The following is a 21,810-nucleotide window of genomic DNA, read 5'->3' on the forward strand; positions in this document are numbered from 1 at the left end:
CTGTCCACTGGAAACTACTGCTTATAATAGCCTCTGCTTCAGTCAGACATTAATACACACATATGCAGAGAATACTATCTGAGGCATGCTCCCTTGTTGCCAGTGTGACGGGAAGGACCGAGTCAGACTCAGAAGCACTTTGTGTTAAGAGGCTAGGATTTACATTTTACTGTTGTTCTAAAGTAATAGATAAATAAATCAAGCCCTCTTTGATACAAAAAGAAATACTTATACACTAAGAGAGACTGTAGACTTCAATTTATCTTCCCAGCAGTATAGTTTTCAAATAAACTCCATCTGAACCAAATACAGAAACAATAAGCTGCTTACACATTTATACATCATGAACAATACAATATTTATATTTTCCAGGGCAAATATTAAAAGTGAGTGACAGATATGATGTTATGATGATGTTAAAGAAAGCAGGATGAGATTTCTTGTTAAAAAGCACCACTTAAGCATGAACAAGACAGAAAGAAAATCAGAAAGAGATCAGTGGCTTTGTCCACAGGGGGCGCCAAAATCCACACAAACCAAAAGTTCCTCACAGCAGCTTTAATAAACATCAATGGAATATATGTAGAAGTATTAAGTTTGTGCTTTTATGCATGATAATGAGTACTTTTACTTATGAAATACACAAACTAAAATTAAATACAAAACACTTGGCTGTTAATACTCTACTGATGTGTCACATGTGGTATGACTACTCTCGGAAAACTAACATTATATCAAATTAATATCAAATATTCATAAAAAATAATATTCATATGGTTTTTAATTACATAATGATAATGTCAAATAAAGTAAAGGAAACATATTGGGTAAGAGGCTTAAGTTCACTTTATATGTGTTGTATGTTTGTTTCTACTTCTAATAAATAATAATAAAATAAATTAAGAAAGATGAAAATAAAAAGTACACATGTTAATGTAATTAATTTTTCCCATTTCAGGGCAATGAGTAAAAGCCAACTGTGCCTTTCTGCAATGGACAAAAAAACAACAAATATTCTTGTAGACAATTGATTATTATATTATATTATATGATAATATATTGAATTGATTATTATATTATATGATAATATATTGAAAAGCTCATCAGAAGCTGTGTTCTCTCTGTGGGCGGCGGCAGTGAGCAGTTATCGCGAGACTTCCACAGATTTCCAGGAGCCTGTGTGTGTGGTTGTGTGTGTGTGTGTGTGTGTGTGCTGTCCGCTCCCCCTCGCTCCGTTGGGAAAGAAGAAAATAAACGTATCGCTGCTAACCAGGCTAGTTATGGAACCGAACCCTGAATGCTCCTCCTGCCGCCTGTGACCGGCACAGAGCTGCTCTGCCTGCATGCAGCGGGTCTACCACGGACTAAAGCACGGGGACGACTCGGATTATCGGACCGTCTCTTAATTTAAAAGTCAAGTTAAAGCCAATAGGGGGAGGTTTCATTGGCTATCTACGAGCCAGCTAACAGGGCTAACCGTCGCTAGCTAAAATCACTGGATGAAGTTCGCATGGACTGACTGCTCCTCCTGGGATAGTGTCCTGCTGTCTGACTGAGAGCTTTATTCGCCTTCACATGGGAGTCTGTTGTTACTTAATGGACACTGTCGCCTCGGAGATTAAAGGTGATACCTGTGCGCATGTGTTGTTTTTGTGGCCATCACATTATTGATGTGGGAATCCACTGGAAGCTAACAGGATATTAGCCTCCTCTCTGCGCTTTGTGGGTGCAGGCCATGGACTGAGCTGCTCCAGCACTGACTGAGGGATGGGAATCCTGGCTTAATGGCAGCTAATTATTCACCAGGAAGCAGCAATTGGATACAACTAAATAGAAAAAAGAATAGTTTAATCCCGAACAATTCAATCCTGTTTGGTCTTTTCTTTTTACTTGAAAATGCGTCGGAGTTCAGGAGCTTTTAACAAGTTGGGATAGAATAAGCAGAAGAAAAGAGCAGGATTACAGCTGCACTGTTCATCAAAGATCCACAGAGAGTGTAAAAAGAGGTGAAATGATGTCTACCGCTAAAGAAAACCCCTGCAGGAAATTCCAGGCGAACTTCTTCAACAAAAGCAAATGTCAGAACTGCTTCAAACCCCGAGAGCTGCATCTGCTCACCGACCAGGACCTGACACAGGTAAGAAATGCACATGATAATATTCATGTTGTATAATTAAGTATATTTAGATTCCCCTGTCAATGGTTTAAAATAAGGCTGTGAATTAGCAAGAATCTGGCGATACTATATGTATGGAGATACGGGTTATGATTCAATACACCGGGATACATTATGATATTGTAAACAAGGCGATATATTGTACTTTCTTTAAAATCTAATTTGAGTAAAACTGCCACTTTATAAAGGACAAAACATGCAATCAGCACAGTGTGATCTGCATCAGAAACTGGCTTTCCTAATGACTGTTTCAGTCCCTGAAACATTCAACATCCACCACAAGATTTTATGCTATCTGCTGAGAAGAGTTAGCAGTTGCCCTTTATTTGGTAAAATTAAAGATTTTGAATATAAACTGTTAAACTAACTTCTGTACAGTGCTTCAGGAGTAAGAACAGTATCTAAAACATGATTTTGTGACATAAAGTGTATTCATATTTTCTTACACCCCCTGTTTAAAGTCTATTAATTAATTGTCATCGAAAAAAGTCTTTTCTTGTTCTGTTGTTGCTGCCAATGTTTGGAAAGTGCTAAATGATTATTGGCGGTGAAACCAGCTTGTCCAGCTCATGAGAATGTAGGCCAGACGGCTACACAGTCCTCGTAGTGTGGAAATACCTTACATGCTGTAATATTTGTTTTGTATTTAAATAAGTTAGATATTCAAATTGAGTTAAAGAGACGGTCTTATCTTAATGTGATACAATCAATGAAAGCGCTTGATAAGGAACAGTCACAGCTGCTGTGTAGAGAACGTTTCTACATCTTCTGTGTGTCTGTAGAGTGACTTCCTGTGCATTTCTTGTTCTTTTCTTACAGTACAGCTACATAGACGACATTTGGCTTCCAGCTTGTTGTCTTTGATTGTGTAACCTTCAGCTGTTGTTTATCTGCAGTTGTTTGTTTTTACCCCAGGCAGACCAGAGACCACTGTAGTCACGTTTCCACCCAAAGTAACAGGAACTTTTAGTCCAGCAGCTACTTGACAAGGATCTAAAGGGTTCACTACGGCTTCTGTTGGGCTGATTAGTCTGCTGACGTGTTGAAAGCTGTTTTTACATTTATTTATTGTTCACAGATACGATGATGCCATCTGAAGTGACTGACAGCAACAGCAAGCTGGATTTTGATTTTGGAAGGTCAAAGCACAAAAACTTAAAAGCAAACCACCAGTTTAGACTTTGTAATTTTCAAAATTGTTGCTGAAATAAATGAATGAATAGAAATGTTCAGCGTTGCAGCCCCACCCCCAAAGGTCCTTTACTTTTGGAACGTTACTACCCCCTTAAGCAGGAACTTTTTGAAGGTAAAATGAAGTCCCAGGAACTTACTTCAAATCCTGTTTCCTGGTTCCTTATAAGGAAGCTGCTTGAACCTGATTATAGAACAGCACAGATGAGTGGAGCAAAGATAAAGTGAAGCAGTGGAGATCATATTAAGAGCATGTTCTGAGTGCTTGTTTCTGCCTCTTAGATCATTAGTTTAGTCTCTGTTGTGTCCTGTAATTGATCCCAGACTTGAGGCCCAGATGGGCCCTTGAACGCAGCTTTAGAGCCAAACAGCAACGTCAGCATCCTCTGTTTCTAAAGTGCGTATTGCTCTCTGCACTGAGTGTACTGCAGGTTAACCCTTCAGACTCCTGAGTGAAGATAGATGGCTTACTGTTACATCACTTCCTCTAATCTCCCTGTGACCCGGCCCTCGCTCTCTGACGGAACCAGAGAAGCTTACTGAATGATACGCCATCCGTCCTCGCTCATCCAGCGCCCGCAGGCTGTTTGAATCTGTCTCCAGCCTGTCAGCTATCCAAACAGACAGCAGGGAGCAGGTTTTTTAAGGACTGTATGTGGACGCTGCTCAGACCAGCTACCTCCACGCTCCAGGCCATTACTGGCCTAAAGCTGTGTTGTATAACCGCACATAAACAGTGTTAAACTTCTGAGGTGAGGGTAAGGCTTTATAAAATGTTCCCAGTGTTGAGAAACTGATACGGGCCGACTTACAGGAGATAAACTCAGTAACCCGGAGAGGCGAAAGCTCCTGTAAGGCTGTGTAATGCTGTTAAACACCATGAATACGCGGGTTAGCTGAGTGAATTTGAGCCCTAAATTAAAGTAATTCAGATCTTAAAGAGAGCTGGAACTTGAGAACGCTGCTTTGAAACAGATAGCCCACATGGAAAAGTTATGCAAAGGAAGAGAGCTGCATGTCGGAAGGACAGTATCCAATATAAACAAAGTCTTTGTTCAACAGCGTCAGAATAAAAGGTGGGCTGGGGGAGGGGCTGCTGCTGCTGCTGGAGCCCAGGAACATTCATTTATTTCAATTAATGTGCTCCAGAAGGAGGTTTTATTTCCCTACAAGTTCCAGGTCTGTTGTCACGGTTTTCACTCGGTCACATGAAGAGTTTGTCCCGCCAGAGTTGAAGAAGTTCATGGAGCTTGTTGGAAAGTGATCAGGCTGTCCGGCGAGGAGGAGGAGGTGGGAGGCGGGGCAGAGGTGGAGGATGCAGACAGGATGAAGTTTAAGCGTACGTGGGAGAGACGCAGGGAGACAGCAGGGTGTGCTGGGACTGAGGAGTGGGAGCAGGAGTCACTGGAGGAGAGAGGAAGTGTGGGGTCGGGAAATCAGAGTAGTGTTTCCCACCATGTGAGCCTATAATGATCCTCAGTGGAGTCAAACGTTACACACAGTGTGAAGCTTTAACAGGCTGTGCTCAGAGCCACTTAATCACTTTATGACGCCATCACTTCATATCTGTGGCTCTGCCCTCGTCAAAGCCTCATGTATACTTCTGTGTTGAGTCCACTCTGATGGTAACGTCCTCAGAAGTGAAACTACTTGACATGATAAAACAAACTAACAGCTGCTTTGGTCCACTTTGTAGAAGCTACAGAGGACACTGTGTTTGTTGCTAGGTTAAAGCTAGCTGCTACACGATGTTGCCTCCACATGAAGCTAACACCTGACTGTGGATTGGTCGGGCTGGGTGAGAGAGGGGATGGCCATGAATTTTACTTTGATGGAAATAATTAACTCCATATGGATAGACCTTACAACCTGTCACTCTGCATAAGGGCCTGTGTCCACCAACGCCATTTCTAGGCTGGCAGCACCCACTACCTCAATTTCAGAGCGTTTCTCACTGGGGCTTACTGTTGCTAGGTTACGAAAGTTGTCTTGTGGCACTTGGTGACTTAAGTCTGTTTCAAAGCGTTCTGAATGCTTCATATTTGCTTTTATTCAAGGAAATGTTACAAAGAAAACATAAAAACAATGAAAGGAATCGAGTCCTGGCATCAGCAGCCGCTCTACACCTGGAAACTGAACTCCTAAAAACTAAAGGATTAGCTTCACTGCCGCCATTGTTGTTGACAAAGTTGATATCTGAAGTCCCGCCCCTTCTTGAGGTCGCCAGGTGCTGAAAACGCTGAGCTGCGTTGGATGAATAGAAACTAGGCGCTGCCTGCGCAAAAACCTGCGTTAGTGCACACAGGCCCTAAATATGGACAACAAGCAGTCAGTCTGCAGTTTTCTGGTTGCATGTAAAGTACCCGATGGAGTGCACACACCTTTAGCTTTGTTTTAGATTGTGGATGTCCTCTGTGAAAAGATGGGAAATGAACAGAGAGGCACAAAATAGAAGGTGAAAGTGAACTCCTGTTATTCTTCAAGGATGAGGAAAATGTTGACCAAACTGGTCACATGACTTCAGTTATATAGACGGTAGTGGCGTCATGGCTACCAGCCCCCTCTCCGGACATCCGTTGTCTACTGAAGAGCGACAGAGAAGCTCTGACTTTTAACACAGAAGTGGTTCAGCGTTTTTAACCATTTATTTATCTAACTTTAAAAAAGAACAAAGAGCGAATGTGTGACTGCTTTAGCTCATGTTTACAAAATGAACCGTGTGTTTTCTTCAGGCTTCTGTCAGCATCAGGATATTCATCAAACCTGCAGAATTATCAAATGATATTTCCATGTTGATCAGTGTGAAATAAGACTAAAATATGTAGCATATATATGACTCATTAGCATCAGCAACAACATTAGTGTGCATGCATTATTTTACACTGGAGGACTAACTGGCTGTGATTGACACGGCGCTGTGTGAGCTGAACTTTTGATTCTTCTTTAATTCTACGTCCCACTCATGGGAAGCGCACTTATTCATGGCAGATGAAATGAGGAGTTATCTAAAACTTAAATGTAAGGCGGCAGCTGCACAATGAGAGGTGTGCATGAACTCGTAGTATAGTATGTGACAGAGGATGTGCTCGTGCTTGCTCTCAAACAGCTGCTCCATGTTCTCTCCCTGTAACACTGTTTTCTCTCTCCAGTCTGAGCCGTCCTCAGTCTGTCCGTCTCAGTGCAGGACATCTCAGCAAGGGGAAATCATTTGTCATCTTGTGCCTAATTAACAGACTGATGTGATTTATCTGGGTCACAACATGCCTCCCCTACAAAATAACCTTTTAAATGGCTTCAGCTCATCCAAACTGCCTTCATAGACACGTCCGTACACGCTCAACCCAGGCACATATAGATTTATGGTGGGCATGCAGTGACATGGAGTAGTTTGAGAGACAGAGCAGACTAATAATCAGATCCTTCTTTCCAGCAGAGACATTTCAGGTTTGTGAGAGGGGTGGAGGAGTGAGTGCAGATATGAGAGCTGCTCGGTAATGGTTAACAGTTAAAGCACAGAGACAGTCAGAGTTAGTGCAGAGCAAAGAGCAGCAGGTTAACCTGAGGAAACAGACGTCCTGCAGGTCTCTGTTTGCATCACACTTCTGTTTCTCTTAACATCATGTAGTATAATGTTGGTGATGACTTCATTACGTTATGCTAAAAGGCTGAAAAATGGGTCACAACACTGCAAACTATGAGATTGTTGACAGCATGATCCAGTCTACATTTATTCAAGAAAAAAAATCAATTATCTACAACCTTTATTCTTTATTCCAACAAATAAGGTTTCCATCTTTTGAGTCAACACGACGTTACACACATATGGTATAAACGTGCTGAAAATTCACAAACTGCGGGGCTGGCTGCATTCTTAAAGTCGGGGATTGTTATTTAATCCTGTTTAACATCATGTGAAATAAAACCCATAACAGCAAGAGCATAACTTATCTAAATATATAACCTAATAACCTTTAGGGTTCCAAAAATATGAATCATTTGAAAACACTCCAAGAAAGTACATTACAATGAGCAAACACACCAATGTAGACGAGACACTGTATTTCTATTGCAAATCAAACCATTAGGACATCTGCACTCTGTGCTCCTAAACATGACCACCTCTGGAGTGTTCAGAAACATGAAGCTCATGCTTCTACAATCAGAAAAGATTTGGATCAATATGTTTTGTTTATTTAGCAGATTCTGATGAAGAACATGTCAATTTATGACACATTTTCAATACTTTTAAGTATTTTTATATTTAGTTACATCACTATTTAGGTTAGGTTGTACAGTTTCCAGGGATATAAATGACTCAAAGATACGCTATGAAATGACATCACAACAATCACAACTACTGATGTAAGCTCGCTTCATCTGCAGAGCTCAGAGGGTTTACGAGCCGACCTGCTGCTCTGTGTTTATGTGTTTCCACGTCTTTTGAACTCTCTGCACTGGTTTGTGGTCAAACCGGTCCAGAATGTGAACCAGGAGTGTGTGTGTGTGTGTGTGTGTGTGTGTGTGTGTGTGTGTGTGTGTGTGTGTGTGTGTGTGTGTGTGTGTGTGTGTGTGTGTGTGTGTGTGTGTGTGTGTGTGTGTGTGTGTGTGTGTGTGTGTGTGTTTGTCAGTGGTCTCATCTGCTGTGGGGAAGGAGAGGCAGTCAGTCATCAAACAGACCTGATTACAGCACAACGCTCACTAACTAACAGAGGCAACATCTGGACCCCAACAGACTCCTCTCTCCCTCTCTCTCTCTCTATCTGTCTCCCCCCCCCCCCGCCCCTCTCTGTCTCTCTCTCCCTCCCCTCCCCCTCAGCTCACACACTCTCCTGGTTTTAATGATTACCTAAATTGCTCTGTTTCTCTCCCCCTCTCTCTTTTACAGGCTAAACCTATTTATGGTGGATGGCTGTGTTTGGCCCCCGAGGGAACTGACTTTGACAATCCGATGCAGAGATCTCGGGTAAGAGCATTACAGGCCTCCAAGTTTGTTCGCTCGATAGGTACAAGGGAGGTTTCCGATGTATCAATCCTTTTTAAAACCACATGTTCACAAACGATAAAATCCTTGTTAATTACACATTCATTATCTTTAAAAAAGGATCTACAAAGACAATCTCAACCCAGGCTGCATGAGAGAGAGAGGAGTGGTGCTCGAGGAATCTAGAAACCGAAGCAAAAGAACATTAATCATTGAAATAAAACATGAATTTGTGAATGTTTCATGTCACCAATAAATAACCCTAAAGCTCCACACAGCCCTGTAGGAAGGTGCAGTGTTTTGTCTGAATTAGGGCTGCCCCCTACAAGTCGACCACTTCAACTTTAAGACGAATTTAAGGATAAACAAGTATGCATTGTTTATTTGTTGCGTCACTGTACACTAAGCAATGAAGGAGCAGCAGCATGGTAGGCTCACAATAAACCAAGTCTAAAATTACCCTTAGGTGTTAGCAAGGTTTTTTATCAGCTGAATCATCCACATAAGTCTCTCCTCTCTAAATCAAACTGACACATGATTAAAACCTGCGGCCCTTTGCCGCGTGTCATCCCCACTCTCTCTTCCCTCATTTACGCCACTATCCACTGTCCTCTCTCAAAAAAAAAAAAAAGTAAAAAAACAAAAAACAGGTAGTAGGCTGGAAGTGTTTTAAAGTCCAACCAACAGTTACACTTATGTTCAACGTGTCTGTGCCTTAGTGACTTGAAATTCAGACGGTTCTGACTGCTTGTGTTTCTTGTGACAGAAATGGCAGCGGAGATTCTTTGTGCTGTACGAACATGGCTGTCTGCGCTTTGCTCTGGACGAGTCGGTAAGTTAAACATCTTGTCCACATTCACAGGAGCCACATACAGGGACTAAACCTTAAGCTGTAATGACTTTAGAAACAGTTTGAGCCAGAGGTTGTTACACATCTAGAATTTGGCTGTCAGAGTTGCTTAAGTGTCCTGATGCCGTCACAATGTTTGTAACAAAATCAGAAATGTTCAGAAAGAGTCTCTAAATCTGTCTTGATAATAGAAATAATTATAATAATATTTAGTAAAAATCTTGATACATCTGTGAATCTTTTGGTTGTGTTGCAGTAATGATCATATTTTTGGTGGGGCTCTGTGTAGTCAGTTGCTCTGTTGAGTTTTCTTGAACTAAAAAAAATCTTCAGTTAAATCCAGTAGTTCTTATTAAAACGCACTGTGTGTGTTACAAACATGTTTAAAACATTTCCTTCATCATGCAACATTGTGCATTGTCTACATCCTTGTTCTCTGGCTCGTAGTTGTACTCTTCCCTTCCTTTCACCGGCTCATTTCAGCCTCAGACTGTTCAGCAGGAGAGAGACATGGAGGGTAGTAGAGTGTACCATTGTTGCTTGCTCTGCTCTTACGTGCATGTTTTTAAATTCTCTGGTCTGGGAGTAGTTGGTGATCATATTGATCGTCATTCATCTAGTGTAGTAATATAATGAGGATACTGCAGGCTTATCTCCCAGGGGTTAAAAAAACATCAGTCAGCAGTGTTGCAAACAGTGTTGAAACTTTCCCTTCTAGTTCACAGAGGGGTCAGCAGGATCTCTCTAACAGAGGGAGGCAATCATGCTGCAGACTCTGATTCGGTTGTAGCAACATCACACACATATGTGAAATACGATGTTAACACACATCTTGACACTAATGGATCCATTGTTGCTTCATGTTTATGATAGATTACTGGATAAACTCTAAGGCTGCCTCTGACTTAAGTCCACTAGTAGTTATTAGTTTAAGCCATTAGTGGACTCGTAGTTTCACACTCATAATCTTATTTTTATTTTATTTTATTCTTTGGTTCATCAGAACATGTTTGGAGTTCAGAAGTACTAGCACGACACCTGTTAATGACAGTGCTAACGGCTAACAGAGACTGAACATGTACATTTATTTTAACACACTATAACATTAATTTGGAGACTGCTGGTTTCTTGATGCTGATTTAGTTAGCTTTAGCCTGACTCCTAGCTGATAACTGGCTTGCATACCTGAAGAGATCTGGTTTCCTTTAGTTGCTTCAGTTAGCTTTAGCCTGGCTTGTAACCACTAACTAGCTTACATAAAAAGGAGACCTAACTTTCTAAAAGGCTGATTTTGTTAGCTTTAGCCTGGCTTGTAGCTGCTAACTGGCTAATGTAGTTGGGTCACCTCTGGTCTCTTAAGGCTGATTCTGTTAGCTTTAGCCTATCTAATAGCTGCTAAGTAGCTCCAAGGTTGCCTAATTCTGTTAGCTTTTTCTTAGCTGTAAGCTGCAAGCAAGCTAACTTAGTTGAGTTACCTCTTGTTTCGTAAAGCTGATTCTGCTAGCTTTAGCCTGGCTTGTAGCTGCTAACTGGTTCACGTAGATGGGAGACCCCTGGTTTCTTTAGACTGATTGAGTTAGCTTTAGCCTGACTCGTAGCTGCTAAATAGCCGACTGCAGAGACTCAAGCAAGGAAAAGACCATCTTCATGCAAGATAGACTCACTTCAGAAAACAAACCTGCTGGATTATGTCACATGCATGCGTTACCCACAAGGTAACACTAAAAGTAGATGTAATGATTGGTCGACTGTTATGGAGCAGCTAATGAGCGTTGTGCAGTGAAACTCGTCTGTGGGAAGTCACCTCTTGTTGACCACTGTAAGCCTCTTTGTGGTGTGTCGCTGGGGGAATGTGACACGGGTGACCAAACCCATACCAGCTGATCAGGCTGCAGATTACACTGTTTGTATGTAAACAGTGGGGGCCACACACCACCAGCCGGCCTGCCAGAACACACACACACACACATTTGTGTGGCATGTTGTCTGTAAAGCAAGCTACACTTCAAGTAAGCGATAGTTTCGACTGTTTTTTACTGACTTTTAATCTGAATCCCAGCGGTTCTTTGAGCAGGTGTTTCCCTGTGAGCGAGCCGCACAGTGGAGGTGATGATCCCACTCTGTAGCAGCCGGGCTCCTCCTCGCTGTGTTGAGCAGCTGTTTGAAGTCACATGTGGTGGATCTCTTTGTGTTTCCAGTGATGACAATGGGAGGAAACTCTGTTGGGTTTGCGTGCGTGCGTGTGCGTGGTTCCACTGTGTAATGTGTTTCCAGTGACACCCAGCCTGCTGTGTTTTCCTCTCATTGTAACAGTGATTCCAAAACTGTCTGCCTCATTGTCCTCGCTCTTTTCATCTGCTCCACGAGGCAGGAAAGTGGGTCAGGGAAATGGCTGCTTTGTGCTGAGAGCCCGAGCAGAGGAACTGTGCAGCTGATAACCACACAGTCATGTTGTTGATCTCATCAAGATCATCATTGTTTCACACAGACTGGAGATGTGATTAGTTTGAGGTTTACAGTCATATTATTTACCCCTCTCATGTGGCTTTATACAGAGGACAGATTTACAGGAGCCACACCCACCTCTTTGTCTTATGACTGCTTTGATCACATTATCTCTGCTGCTGTTCATCAACACCCTCAGACGAGGTTTGTGCCTTACACACATAAATCTGTTGTGTTTGATACACACATTAAACAGGTTCAAACCCAAGCTGAAGTGAAGTGGAGCCTCATGTTCATGTTTTTGCTGATTGAAATGTTTTCATTTGTTTGTTGTCACAACCGTCCAAATTGTTCAAGATGTTTTAAGAGACGTTCCAGGAGCAAAGGGAACTGTTTGTCTTTTCCATCAAGACTTAAACTTGTGATTACTAGAGCTTACTTCTTCTTGGTGTTTCCCTCAGACCGGACACGAGGAATGAGTATTGAAAACCGGTATTTTTTGGTACCGATACTTGATTGGTCGGTACCGAAAGTACTGATAAGCTCATGGACAAATGGTGCTCCTATCAGTATTTAACTTTAACAGTCGTTTCAACCTATCATAGCTGACCGTCGCCTAGTGATGAGGAAGCTGCCGCTGTCAGGCAGTGACGTTGCATTGTTGTGCTCTCATGTGGAGAAAGTCTAGAAGATTTATACAGCGGAGCAAAGTGTTACCAAATGTAACTCTGCTGCATCGTCCTGCAATTTATGTAAACATGTAGCTGCGTCTAAAGGGGGAAACACCAGAGACCTCACATACAAGTTCAACAGTCTATAAATCTGAAGCAGTGCAGTGTTTGACTGCTTTAGCAAAGCGGCTAATGCTAACGTTGTTGCTAGCGTTACTGCTAGTACATCCTCAGTGCAGCCTCCCGGTGACTCTGATAGCGATGCTGCAGATGGGATTAGCCAAACTAAAGATGCAGTTAAAACACATGGTTCTTATAGATAAGCCTGTAGTTATTCGGTCACTGTTAGCTAGCTCTGGTTGTTAGCACTTCTAAGTTCCAGTTTAATCCATAAACAGCGTCAGTGAAGCAGCAGCTCCAGCTTCATCTGCAGTGGCTAACGTTAGCAGGAGTCAGAAGTTAAACCCATCCTCCATCGCTGAGCGAGGGAAACTGACACAGGAACAAACCGCAGGATGTCACAGAGCTGTCGCCATGGTTACTGTTATAGATTTACCTCACTACAGTGGAGTCCAGCTGGTTTGGACACACTAGTAACTAATAGCTCCACTAAGTATGAAATTATGAGTTGCCATGACTCTAATGTCTTAGGCCAGCAGCTGCTTAGCTTAGCTTAGCTTGACGTAAAGGCCTCAAACTGGGTGCCTTCCAAAGGTAGCATAATCGGCTTGCTCCCTAATTAAAGTGTCATAAACTGTTGGTTTAAAGTGTTGATAAATATGTGTAAAGGCATTAACTTCCTGCAGAAATAGTCCAGTCGATTGTTGCAAGACGATTTCATAATTTTATTTACATTTTTCTGTCATTTTCAAACGTATGTGTTTGGCACAAGAGTTATTGGATTTTTTACCGGTAATATGTCTTTGTGTATGTGCTTTTGAATTTCAGTATATTGAAGAAGATTGTAAATAACCTCATCTTGGCTTGTGGCTTTCGTTCTTATTTTAACAGCATGATATTGATAACTTCTTGCCTTTTCTGTGTGTGTAGTCAGTCTAGGATCAGGGTGTTGTTGATATAAGTTTGTGACAGTGTCAGCGAGTCTCTACGTCACACTACAGATTATAAAGCTACGGCTGATTTTTGGGTAGTGATGCTCCAAACATCTGAATCATGAGGTCCAGGGAGCAATGACATCATGTGCTATTTTCTCCCAGCAGACAGCAGGGTGCTATCTGAAGCAACGGCCTCTTAAAGCTCAACTATTTTCCCCACGAGCCGAGGCAAAGATGCTCTCCCATGTAAAGCAGCATTCCTCCTGCGATGCCCTTATTTGGTGAACTGCAGTAAGCTCTCAGCCCACAGAGGGAGAGAGAAAAGGAGCTGCAGCCCCTAAAAACCACAGAGGAAACGTCACATCTGCCCCAGACCCAGACATTCCTGCACCCCGCTCTGCTGATGCTGCACCAGAGAGAGGAGAACATCGCTGTTAAAGACTAATCAAATTTAGATAAATGGATACAAAGTGAGACTGTCAGGGGGGGACAGAATTTTCCACAAGCATGGAAGAAAAGTGAGACCACCCTGAAGTTTTAAAGGTCAAAGGTCAATGACCATGAGAACGTGTTAAAGAAGGAGGAGGAGGCAGGACGGGGCCGGATCCTGTCCTACATCATAGTTTAGAAAATAAAAGCAGCTCAGTCAGGTTTCACTTGGACAACTTTCTGCTTTCTAAAGATTTATGATACAGATAGCAGTTTGAGAAATACCTCTGTATTTATTGTTATAGACTCCATCATTTATCAGCGCTGGAAATAACCAGCTTGTTTTCCCAGTTCTTCCTCACAGCTCCTTGACAGTAGCCTTCTCAGTGACGTGCGCTGTGCTGCCCCCGGAGGCTGTTTATAAGAAGTGGATGTAGCCACTGTCACGATTGTGGACTTCTATAGCCTCAAATTTGGTATTTCCGTCTTGATTTTAGGAGACATGATGTGATATTTGGATGAGCTAGCGGAGTCGAGGAAGAGCAAACCAAAGTCATCACCTGGCGCTAGCCTGGGGAGCACGGCATGCTAGTTTTAGCTAGCTAAAAACAGGCTTTGACCTAAATGTACTTACTGAACACATCGACAGCCGACTCCTCAGATTGTGTTTTAGAACAGCTGAATGTATTGAAGTCACCATGTTCCAGTCCCTGCTGGTCAGTGATAGAGCAGCTCTGTGGCACTTATCAGACCTGGAGGCTGCGTTCACGTCTCATGTACTTTCTTTGTAAGCAGGGATGTTTCATGGCTTACACCTGCACCGACTGTATACCAACTGAATCACTTATTTCAGGGAATTGATCATGTGATTCTAGCAACAGCAGTGCAGTGCTAGCAGAGTGTTAGCCTAAGCCTGGCTAATACTAGTGTATATAATCCATGCAGAGCCTACACTGTAACCTACGTATGTAGCCTACAGCCTTACTCTTGTGCTTGTGTGTCTTTGCCCTTCAGTTACTTCACCACCTAAATCCCAGTTAGCAGGTTCTTTGCCACTGTGCTGGGCTTCTGTTGACGTTGTCATGTTCTTCAAACAGGAGGAACATGTTGGACTGAAAACATGTTAAACAGTAGATTCACTTTAACTCAAATTCAAATTCTGACCAGTATACCAATAGATTTTGAGACTGACAATCACTGTTTGAGATTAGGCTTCATGTGGAAGTTAACAGGCTGTAGCAGCTAGCTACAAAGTAGCATCAAACACAGTGGTCTCTGTACTTTCAGAGTGATGCACCCCAGCAGAACATGTGACGTTTTTGCGGTTGCTACATGTAGCTACATTTCTGCACAGGTTCACATACCTCTAAGGCACAAGATCGACGTCTTTGCAGCTCCTACAGATTCAACAGGCTTCAGTCAGAGCAACGCTGATATTAAAAAAGGCATTCATTGTCTGTATGCAATTGTTCATGAGCGGTATCAGGCAGAAAAATTGGTATCAGACAATCTCTAGTAGTTGTTTATTTTTCTGAAAGTGGCTCCATCATGACAGCCGGAGTGCTCACAGTGTGAGGAGAGGCCGGAGCAGCACTTCCTGTCTGGGTGGAGTTGTGATGGAGAAACTTGCAGCGTGTAAAACAGCAGTCTCTCTGCAGAGCTGCTGGGCGGACTCTCCTTTGGCTGGGCCTGTAAAAGCCTCCTGCAGGATTTATTATTCTTTATGGAGTGGGTGTACTCCACTTCACTCTGAAGCTGGCTCCGCTGGTGCTTCATGCCGTCTTTACAGTTTTCACCAGTGAACATGTGCTCCAATAAACAAATAGAGATTTTAGCTCTGACTAATTACCTCAGAGACACGCGAGGAGTTCGCTCTCCTGTTTGGTTCAGTGTCTCTGTGTGCAACATGTCAGTCAGGGTGACAGTGTGTGAGAAAGTGTTGGTTTTATTATTATGGCGCTGCAGAGCTAAATATAGTCGACCCCGTGGAGGCCAGAGACAATGGGAGGATATGGAATTGGCCCAGTTGTGTAGAAATCAAACCCACAACAATTCATGTGTTTGAATGGCAGCGCTGGCAGAAAGTGCTCCTTTGTTTTGGTGCCAGTTGCAGAGGGCAGCTCATGAGCAACAAGTGGCTTTTATTCTCTCAGGACCAGGACCAGGACCAGCTCAAGGACTCATGCAGTCCAGACTCCACCCAACAGCACCAAAAACACAGAGAACTCACCTTCAGGCTCTGTGAGGGTTTTGAACACGGACAGGGGGAGGTTTCCAGTGTCGGTGTTCTTGGATCAAACTCGCCTCCTTTTATTTGAGCTCATATAGTTTTAATATGTTTTCGTTTGTTACGGGTCCCCCTGCTGCAGACAGTAAAACAGGATGTTGTTGAGGTGTTTGCCTCCTAAGAGGCGTCGATTGATAAGAGCCAGAGATCTGTTTCAGTTTGGACTGAAAATAATCAAGACTTAAATGATGAGCCCACTTTTCTCTCTTAATTAACTCTTTGGTCTTTAGAGTATCAGAATATCATAAACATAATGCTCGTCATGATTTTCTCAAGTCTAAGGGGACACCATCACTTTACGTCTGTAGAGCAGGACACCATGTGTTTTATACAGCAATCAATCGATCTGTCCTCCTGAAACGTTAACACCTATGTAAGAAAGTAAAAGTTAGATATATAAACAGCAGTAACAATAGAACGTGTGGCATGAGACTGTGCACTGATTTCTTCAATAAAAAATTCTATAATTATTTTGCTCAAACTGTAAGAAAATGTGTTTTTGATATTAAACAGGCTGCATGCCATTAAACATGACATTATGTAACCTTTTTCTCCAACTTGTTTTCTTATCCATAAAGAGACTAATAAATAAAGGCAGAGCAATAATATAACTATGGAGAAATAATACGTAACACCAGTTAGATGACTCCCTCTTTGGGCAGAGACGTCGGATCACTCAGTTATGGTCACTCTGTAAACGTCTCTTTATTGGCTGTTAGATTCTGAAAAGAAAACATGCGTACAAAGTTAAGCAAACTAACCTGGGCTTCGGCTTCTATTGATTAGCTACAATATCATGCCGATGATTTGGCACCATAACACAGACTGAATGTAAAATGTTCACATAACACACATCTGTCTGTTTGTGCTGTGATGGTAAAATATGGTCTGAATGAATCTGAATGTTCACCATATACCCCGTCCTCGTCTGATGGCTACAGTGCTGAAGGGCCTCTCAGCTACTTATTCTAAACTTGATTGTTTCTTTGTTCTGGAGGAAATTCTTCCGCAGCGTCTGAGTCCTGAAGTGCGTTGCTGTGTAATTGCCATATTTGGCAGCCCCCGGGGGCGTACAGGCAGATCTTAATAAAGCTGGATCTGTGTTCAGAGGCCTTAAAAGGAGCTGGAGCCAGACCCAGCACCTGTTTTACATCTGAGGCCTGCAGAGTCCAGCCAAGCCTGATAACACAGCCGCAGGATCAGAGCAGGACCAGGAGGAAGTTTGGGGGATTTCTGAGCTCTGATGTTAACGAGACAATAACTGATCACACATTAATCACACAAGAGATGTCAGGTTTCTCACAGTAGTATTCGTCTGTGTGGTGAACAGAGCAGCCCGGCTCTGCGTTCTTCACTGATCACACTCACAAAGCAGCTTCAGTCAGCTGTCATCTCCTCTTTTCACTCCCTGTGTGCTGCGACTGAAAGGATTTGCCTGGTGGCCATGGTGACGTGGTGATAACAGCCGAGAGTCCGTACAGTACAGACCCCGAAATCTGCCTGTTTGAAAAGAGAGGCAGAGGAGGAGCGAGGGATTAGGGGAGACATGTTCCCTTCAGATTGTCTCTGTTTGAGTTTTTAATGTGCTGATATCAGTGATTCATCAGGCAGTCAGCCGTTAGATCATCAACCCAGAGACTTTTTCCACATTAGTCCATTTCTTTGCCTTCATTGGTTCCACTGCTAACAATTTCTGAACATGTGTCCTGTAGTGTTGTGGTTTTATACAAGAAGTAGACGTGGCCATCGTGACGTAAAACTTTGGTTTGTGGACTACAGTTTTGAAGCCACATCTTTTTGAAGCCAGGAGTGACCAGATTTGGACGAGAGGGTGGAGCTGGGGAGAAGCGAGTGTTTAGTAAAGGCTCCGTCAGCGTCAGCACCAGCTAATATCAGTGTTTGTTATTTTACTTGGGACACTAATTTAGCTAAAAACAGGCTTTAGACAAAATGTACCCACTAAAATATAAACAGCCGCCTCCTCAGAGGGTCTCAGTGTTGTACAACTGAACCCTGAACAGCCCTGACAACATACCTGTCAATCACAGGTAGCCCCGCTCTAACCCCTCCCCTGCTTTATGGCCTCTGTGACTCTAAATGGGAGCATCAGTGACTAAATGAACATCATGCTGTGTTGAAGAAGACTTGAAACTAGAGACTGAGACCATAAACTCATTAGGAACATGTTTACTGAGGGAATAAATCAGGAGAGGAGGAGGAGCATTTTCTAATAGACTTCTATAGGATCACACTTCTTTTTACTCCCTGCTGGACATTAGAACGAATGCAGGTTGACAGCACATCAGGTGGCGACTTTCACTTCTTTTATACTGTAAAGTTTGTTTATTTTGATCAACTCTTCTCTAGTTTTCTTCTGCTGAAGTCAGTCATCGATCTCTCCAGGTGTCATTGAATCTACAGGTTAAATCTGGACGCTAACACATTTCCTGTTGTGTCTCTTGTAGCCGAGCACGCTGCCTCAGGGCACGGTGAACATGAACCTCTGCACAGACGTCATCGACGCCGAGCCGAAGACGGGCCAGAAGAACTCTCTGTGCATCATCACACCTGAGCAGGAGTACTTCATCAGAGGAGAGAACAAGGAGATCATCAACGGGTGAGTCTGTGTGTCAGCTGATTGGCTCAGCAGGACAGGAAGTTCACGCACAAGCATCAAAAACTCTCCGGTCTGTGTGCAGGTGGAGCGATCAGCTGGTGGTGTACCCACGGACCAACAAACAGAACCAGAAGAAGAAACGCAAGGTGGAGCCGACGACCTCCCAGGTAACCCTCCTCACACAGCTCACAGTTTAATATATAATGTTCCTCCTGTCATTGTTCCTGACTGATCATGTGACCTCGTCCAGGAGCCGGGTCCAGCCAAGGTCGCAGTGACCGGCTCCGGCATCCCCGAGGCCGAGAAGGTTCCAGACTCCAGCTCCATCATCTGGCAGGAGGAGCTGAACCAGAGGGAGGCCGAGGGGGCCGCCGTCTGGGCTGCTGCAGACCTGCCTCCAGGGTCACCGCTGCCCCCTGCAGGTGAGGAGGAACAACGACAACTGGAAGTGTGGCTAGTGTTTATGAATGACCTTTGAACACTTAAATCTAACAGAAATAAATACTTTGATTTGTTGATAGTGATGTCAGTTCTTGGAGAATCTTCTTCTCTGCCTCAAACATGTGTAAAGTTATAAGTTCTGCTCTAGCTGATACGGATTTTATTTGAAAACATAAACATGACATTAATGTAAAGATAAAACAAATGTTCTCGAACAAGTAAAGGTAAAATGAGTTTCATATAATGATGAAACCTGAACTGTTGTTAAAGAAGTGTTAACAGGTTGTGGATGTCCTCTGTTGTCCAGGTGACGGTGCGTTGGTGACTCCGGGCTCTGACGCCGGCTCAGTAAACGGTGATGAGGTGGATCGGGGCAGCGTGGCGCTGCACGGCTCTGCCCCTCAGGCCCCCAGCGACCTGCTCTCCCCCACAGGCTCCTGCTCCAGCCTAGGGGGCCTCCCACGCTGCCTCTCCCCGGCCCCCAGCGACCCCTTCCCCTCCGGAAGCTCCCTGCTCTCTAACGGCTCCCACATCAGCGGCTCGGTCAGCTCTCTGGACTCGGACGCCAGCGGCAGCACAGTGACCAGCACCGACAGCCACCCGGCCCACCAGAGGGGGGGCCACTCCTTCAGCCACCATGACACGCCGCGCTCCAGGAGGCTGGAGGCCGAGGCCAGGAAGGCGGAGAAGAGAAGCCGATACAGGAGCCCCGACAGGCAGGAGAAGGACGCCATGCTCAGCCCCGAGAGGAGGTCAGTGTCTCCTGCTGTTGGTCCATGATAGAGTTCAGACGGTAATGTGTGCTCAGAGGAAAAGCTGATCCTGTCCTGAGGCGGTGTCATGAAACCTGTCAGCGTTCAGATTCTCCTGACTTCCTGACGTTGCACAAAGGTTGTTTGGTGGAGTTTTATTCTTGTCCCGAAGAGCAAATATCATTTGTTTTGTCAAACGTCACTTTGGTCTGAACACACTTTAACACTCTCTGTCTCTTGATGTGTTCACCTGGACTCAGCGGTTCTTTCTGACTTGCCAAAGTCCAAACAGATCTTTGAAGGCAGACAGTCCTGACATTTGGAAAGATTTATCTGTGTTGTAAATCTTAATATTTTGATCCTTAAAACCAACAACAACGTTCAAATTTGAGTCCTTTGTGTGTTTTGCAAACACAGCAGAGCCTGGCTGGAGCCCAGCTTGCATTTTGTTCACTTGGCACAAGACTTCCACTTGTGTGATAAACACGGCACGATCTCCCCGTGTAATAAGACACACTGTCAGCAACTTAGTTTGTGTTCCATGAAGAAGAAAGGTTGAAATGAATGCAGTCGATTTCAAAATATCTGAGCTGAAGTTTACAGTTTTCATTAAGCCACAATTGATCAAATATCATTATTGAATTATTTATTGTGATAAATATCAACATTGATCAATAAAGACGACATAATTATGGTATTGTTTGTTATCTGTAACACCTATAAGTCCTGCGTTGAACAGTCCTGTCTCCAGGCTCTGTGGAACTTTAACTTGTCCAGGACGTATTTAATGTTGTTGAAGGAGGCTTACTGAAACATTACGGACACATTAGCACACAGGTGAGATACACCTGATCGCACCTTACTGACAGGTGAAGAGCTAAACGAGCCTCTGATGCAGCAGTTAGTGGACTGTTCCTCTGAATCAGCTTCATGCAATTGTTCTGGAAACAGTTGAGCCTCTGCTTTATCCTTTTAAAGGCATGTGTACCACCACACACACACACACACACACACACACACACACACACAGAGTGACGCACATACCTCCAGATCTCTTGATGTGCCCGTACACTCATAGCTTGTGTGTTTTTAATAGCAGGGAGGAGTCCAGTGTGTTTGGTGAAATCAGATGAATTTATCCCTCTGACGTGTGTTTCTGAGAACCCCCCCCCCCCCCCCCCCCCTTTATAAGCACACACTGGATAAACACACTGCCTCTGAACTTTCCATTCACTGGTCTGCTGCCGTTTATGAAGAGGTCAAAGGTCGTACACACCAAGTGGGTGAGGTGGGGGTCATCTTTTTCCTCCCACAGCTTCCTGCCCCGTTCAGCCCCTCCTTCCATGACGGGGCTGAGAGGAAGAGGAGGACTGCCAGCACACTGCCCCATAAACACACCACTGGTCCTCTGGAGCCAGTGTGTAACCCTCCTTCTGCCCTGACTTTAACACACTGGTACCTCCGCACACGGCCTGCTGTCCCAATTGTTTCTGTTTGCTTCCTGAGCCACATTCACAGACTGACAGCGAACACATCCTTTATCTTCATAACGTTTGGACATTTCTACATTTTCTACAGGAAACAAGCGACAAATACCAAATATCTCAGTGTTGCAGCATTACAGTGTGTATTTCAGACTTTAACTTACCCCAGACACTGTCGATCTGTGTTCAGACCCTCACCTGTCTTCATGGGCCTTGGATAGCGACTGAAAGGATGAGATCGCAGATAGAGCTAACGGAAAGGTTTCCTGAACAGGGTGTCTGGGCTCAGCCTTAGAGAGAGGAGCTCAGAGTAGAGCCTCTCCAACAGCCACCTGTTCAGGATATTCCTGGACACTTGTCTGAGGAGGTTTTAGGGACATGTCCAACTTGGGAGCTCAGTGGAGAGATTATATATCTCATCTGGCCTTTGA

At 43.7% G+C, this 21,810-nt stretch overlaps 1 protein-coding gene across 4 annotated transcripts in view; it reads left to right on the plus strand.

Annotated features, from left to right (window-relative positions):
- The first annotated feature begins 1,254 nt into the window (after positions 1-1,254).
- Positions 1,255-21,810, plus strand: part of mprip (myosin phosphatase Rho interacting protein) — a 45,707-nt gene continuing 25,151 nt past the window's right edge. For all 4 annotated transcript variants that reach the window (XM_069664040.1, XM_069664042.1, XM_069664043.1 and 1 more), the window contains exons 1-7: positions 1,255-2,137; positions 8,253-8,330; positions 9,115-9,180; positions 18,551-18,702; positions 18,785-18,869; positions 18,953-19,124; positions 19,451-19,895. In XM_069664040.1, coding sequence (XP_069520141.1) covers positions 2,012-2,137; positions 8,253-8,330; positions 9,115-9,180; positions 18,551-18,702; positions 18,785-18,869; positions 18,953-19,124; positions 19,451-19,895 — 1,124 coding nt within the window. In that variant the 5' untranslated portion in view covers positions 1,255-2,011. The remainder of the gene's footprint in view (positions 2,138-8,252; positions 8,331-9,114; positions 9,181-18,550; positions 18,703-18,784; positions 18,870-18,952; positions 19,125-19,450; positions 19,896-21,810) is intronic.

Source organism: Semicossyphus pulcher, unplaced genomic scaffold (genome assembly GCF_022749685.1).
Source record: "Semicossyphus pulcher isolate SPU_LCO1_2020_fin unplaced genomic scaffold, fSemPul1.0.p SCAF_16, whole genome shotgun sequence".
Classification (NCBI taxonomy): Eukaryota; Metazoa; Chordata; class Actinopteri; order Labriformes; family Labridae; genus Semicossyphus; species Semicossyphus pulcher.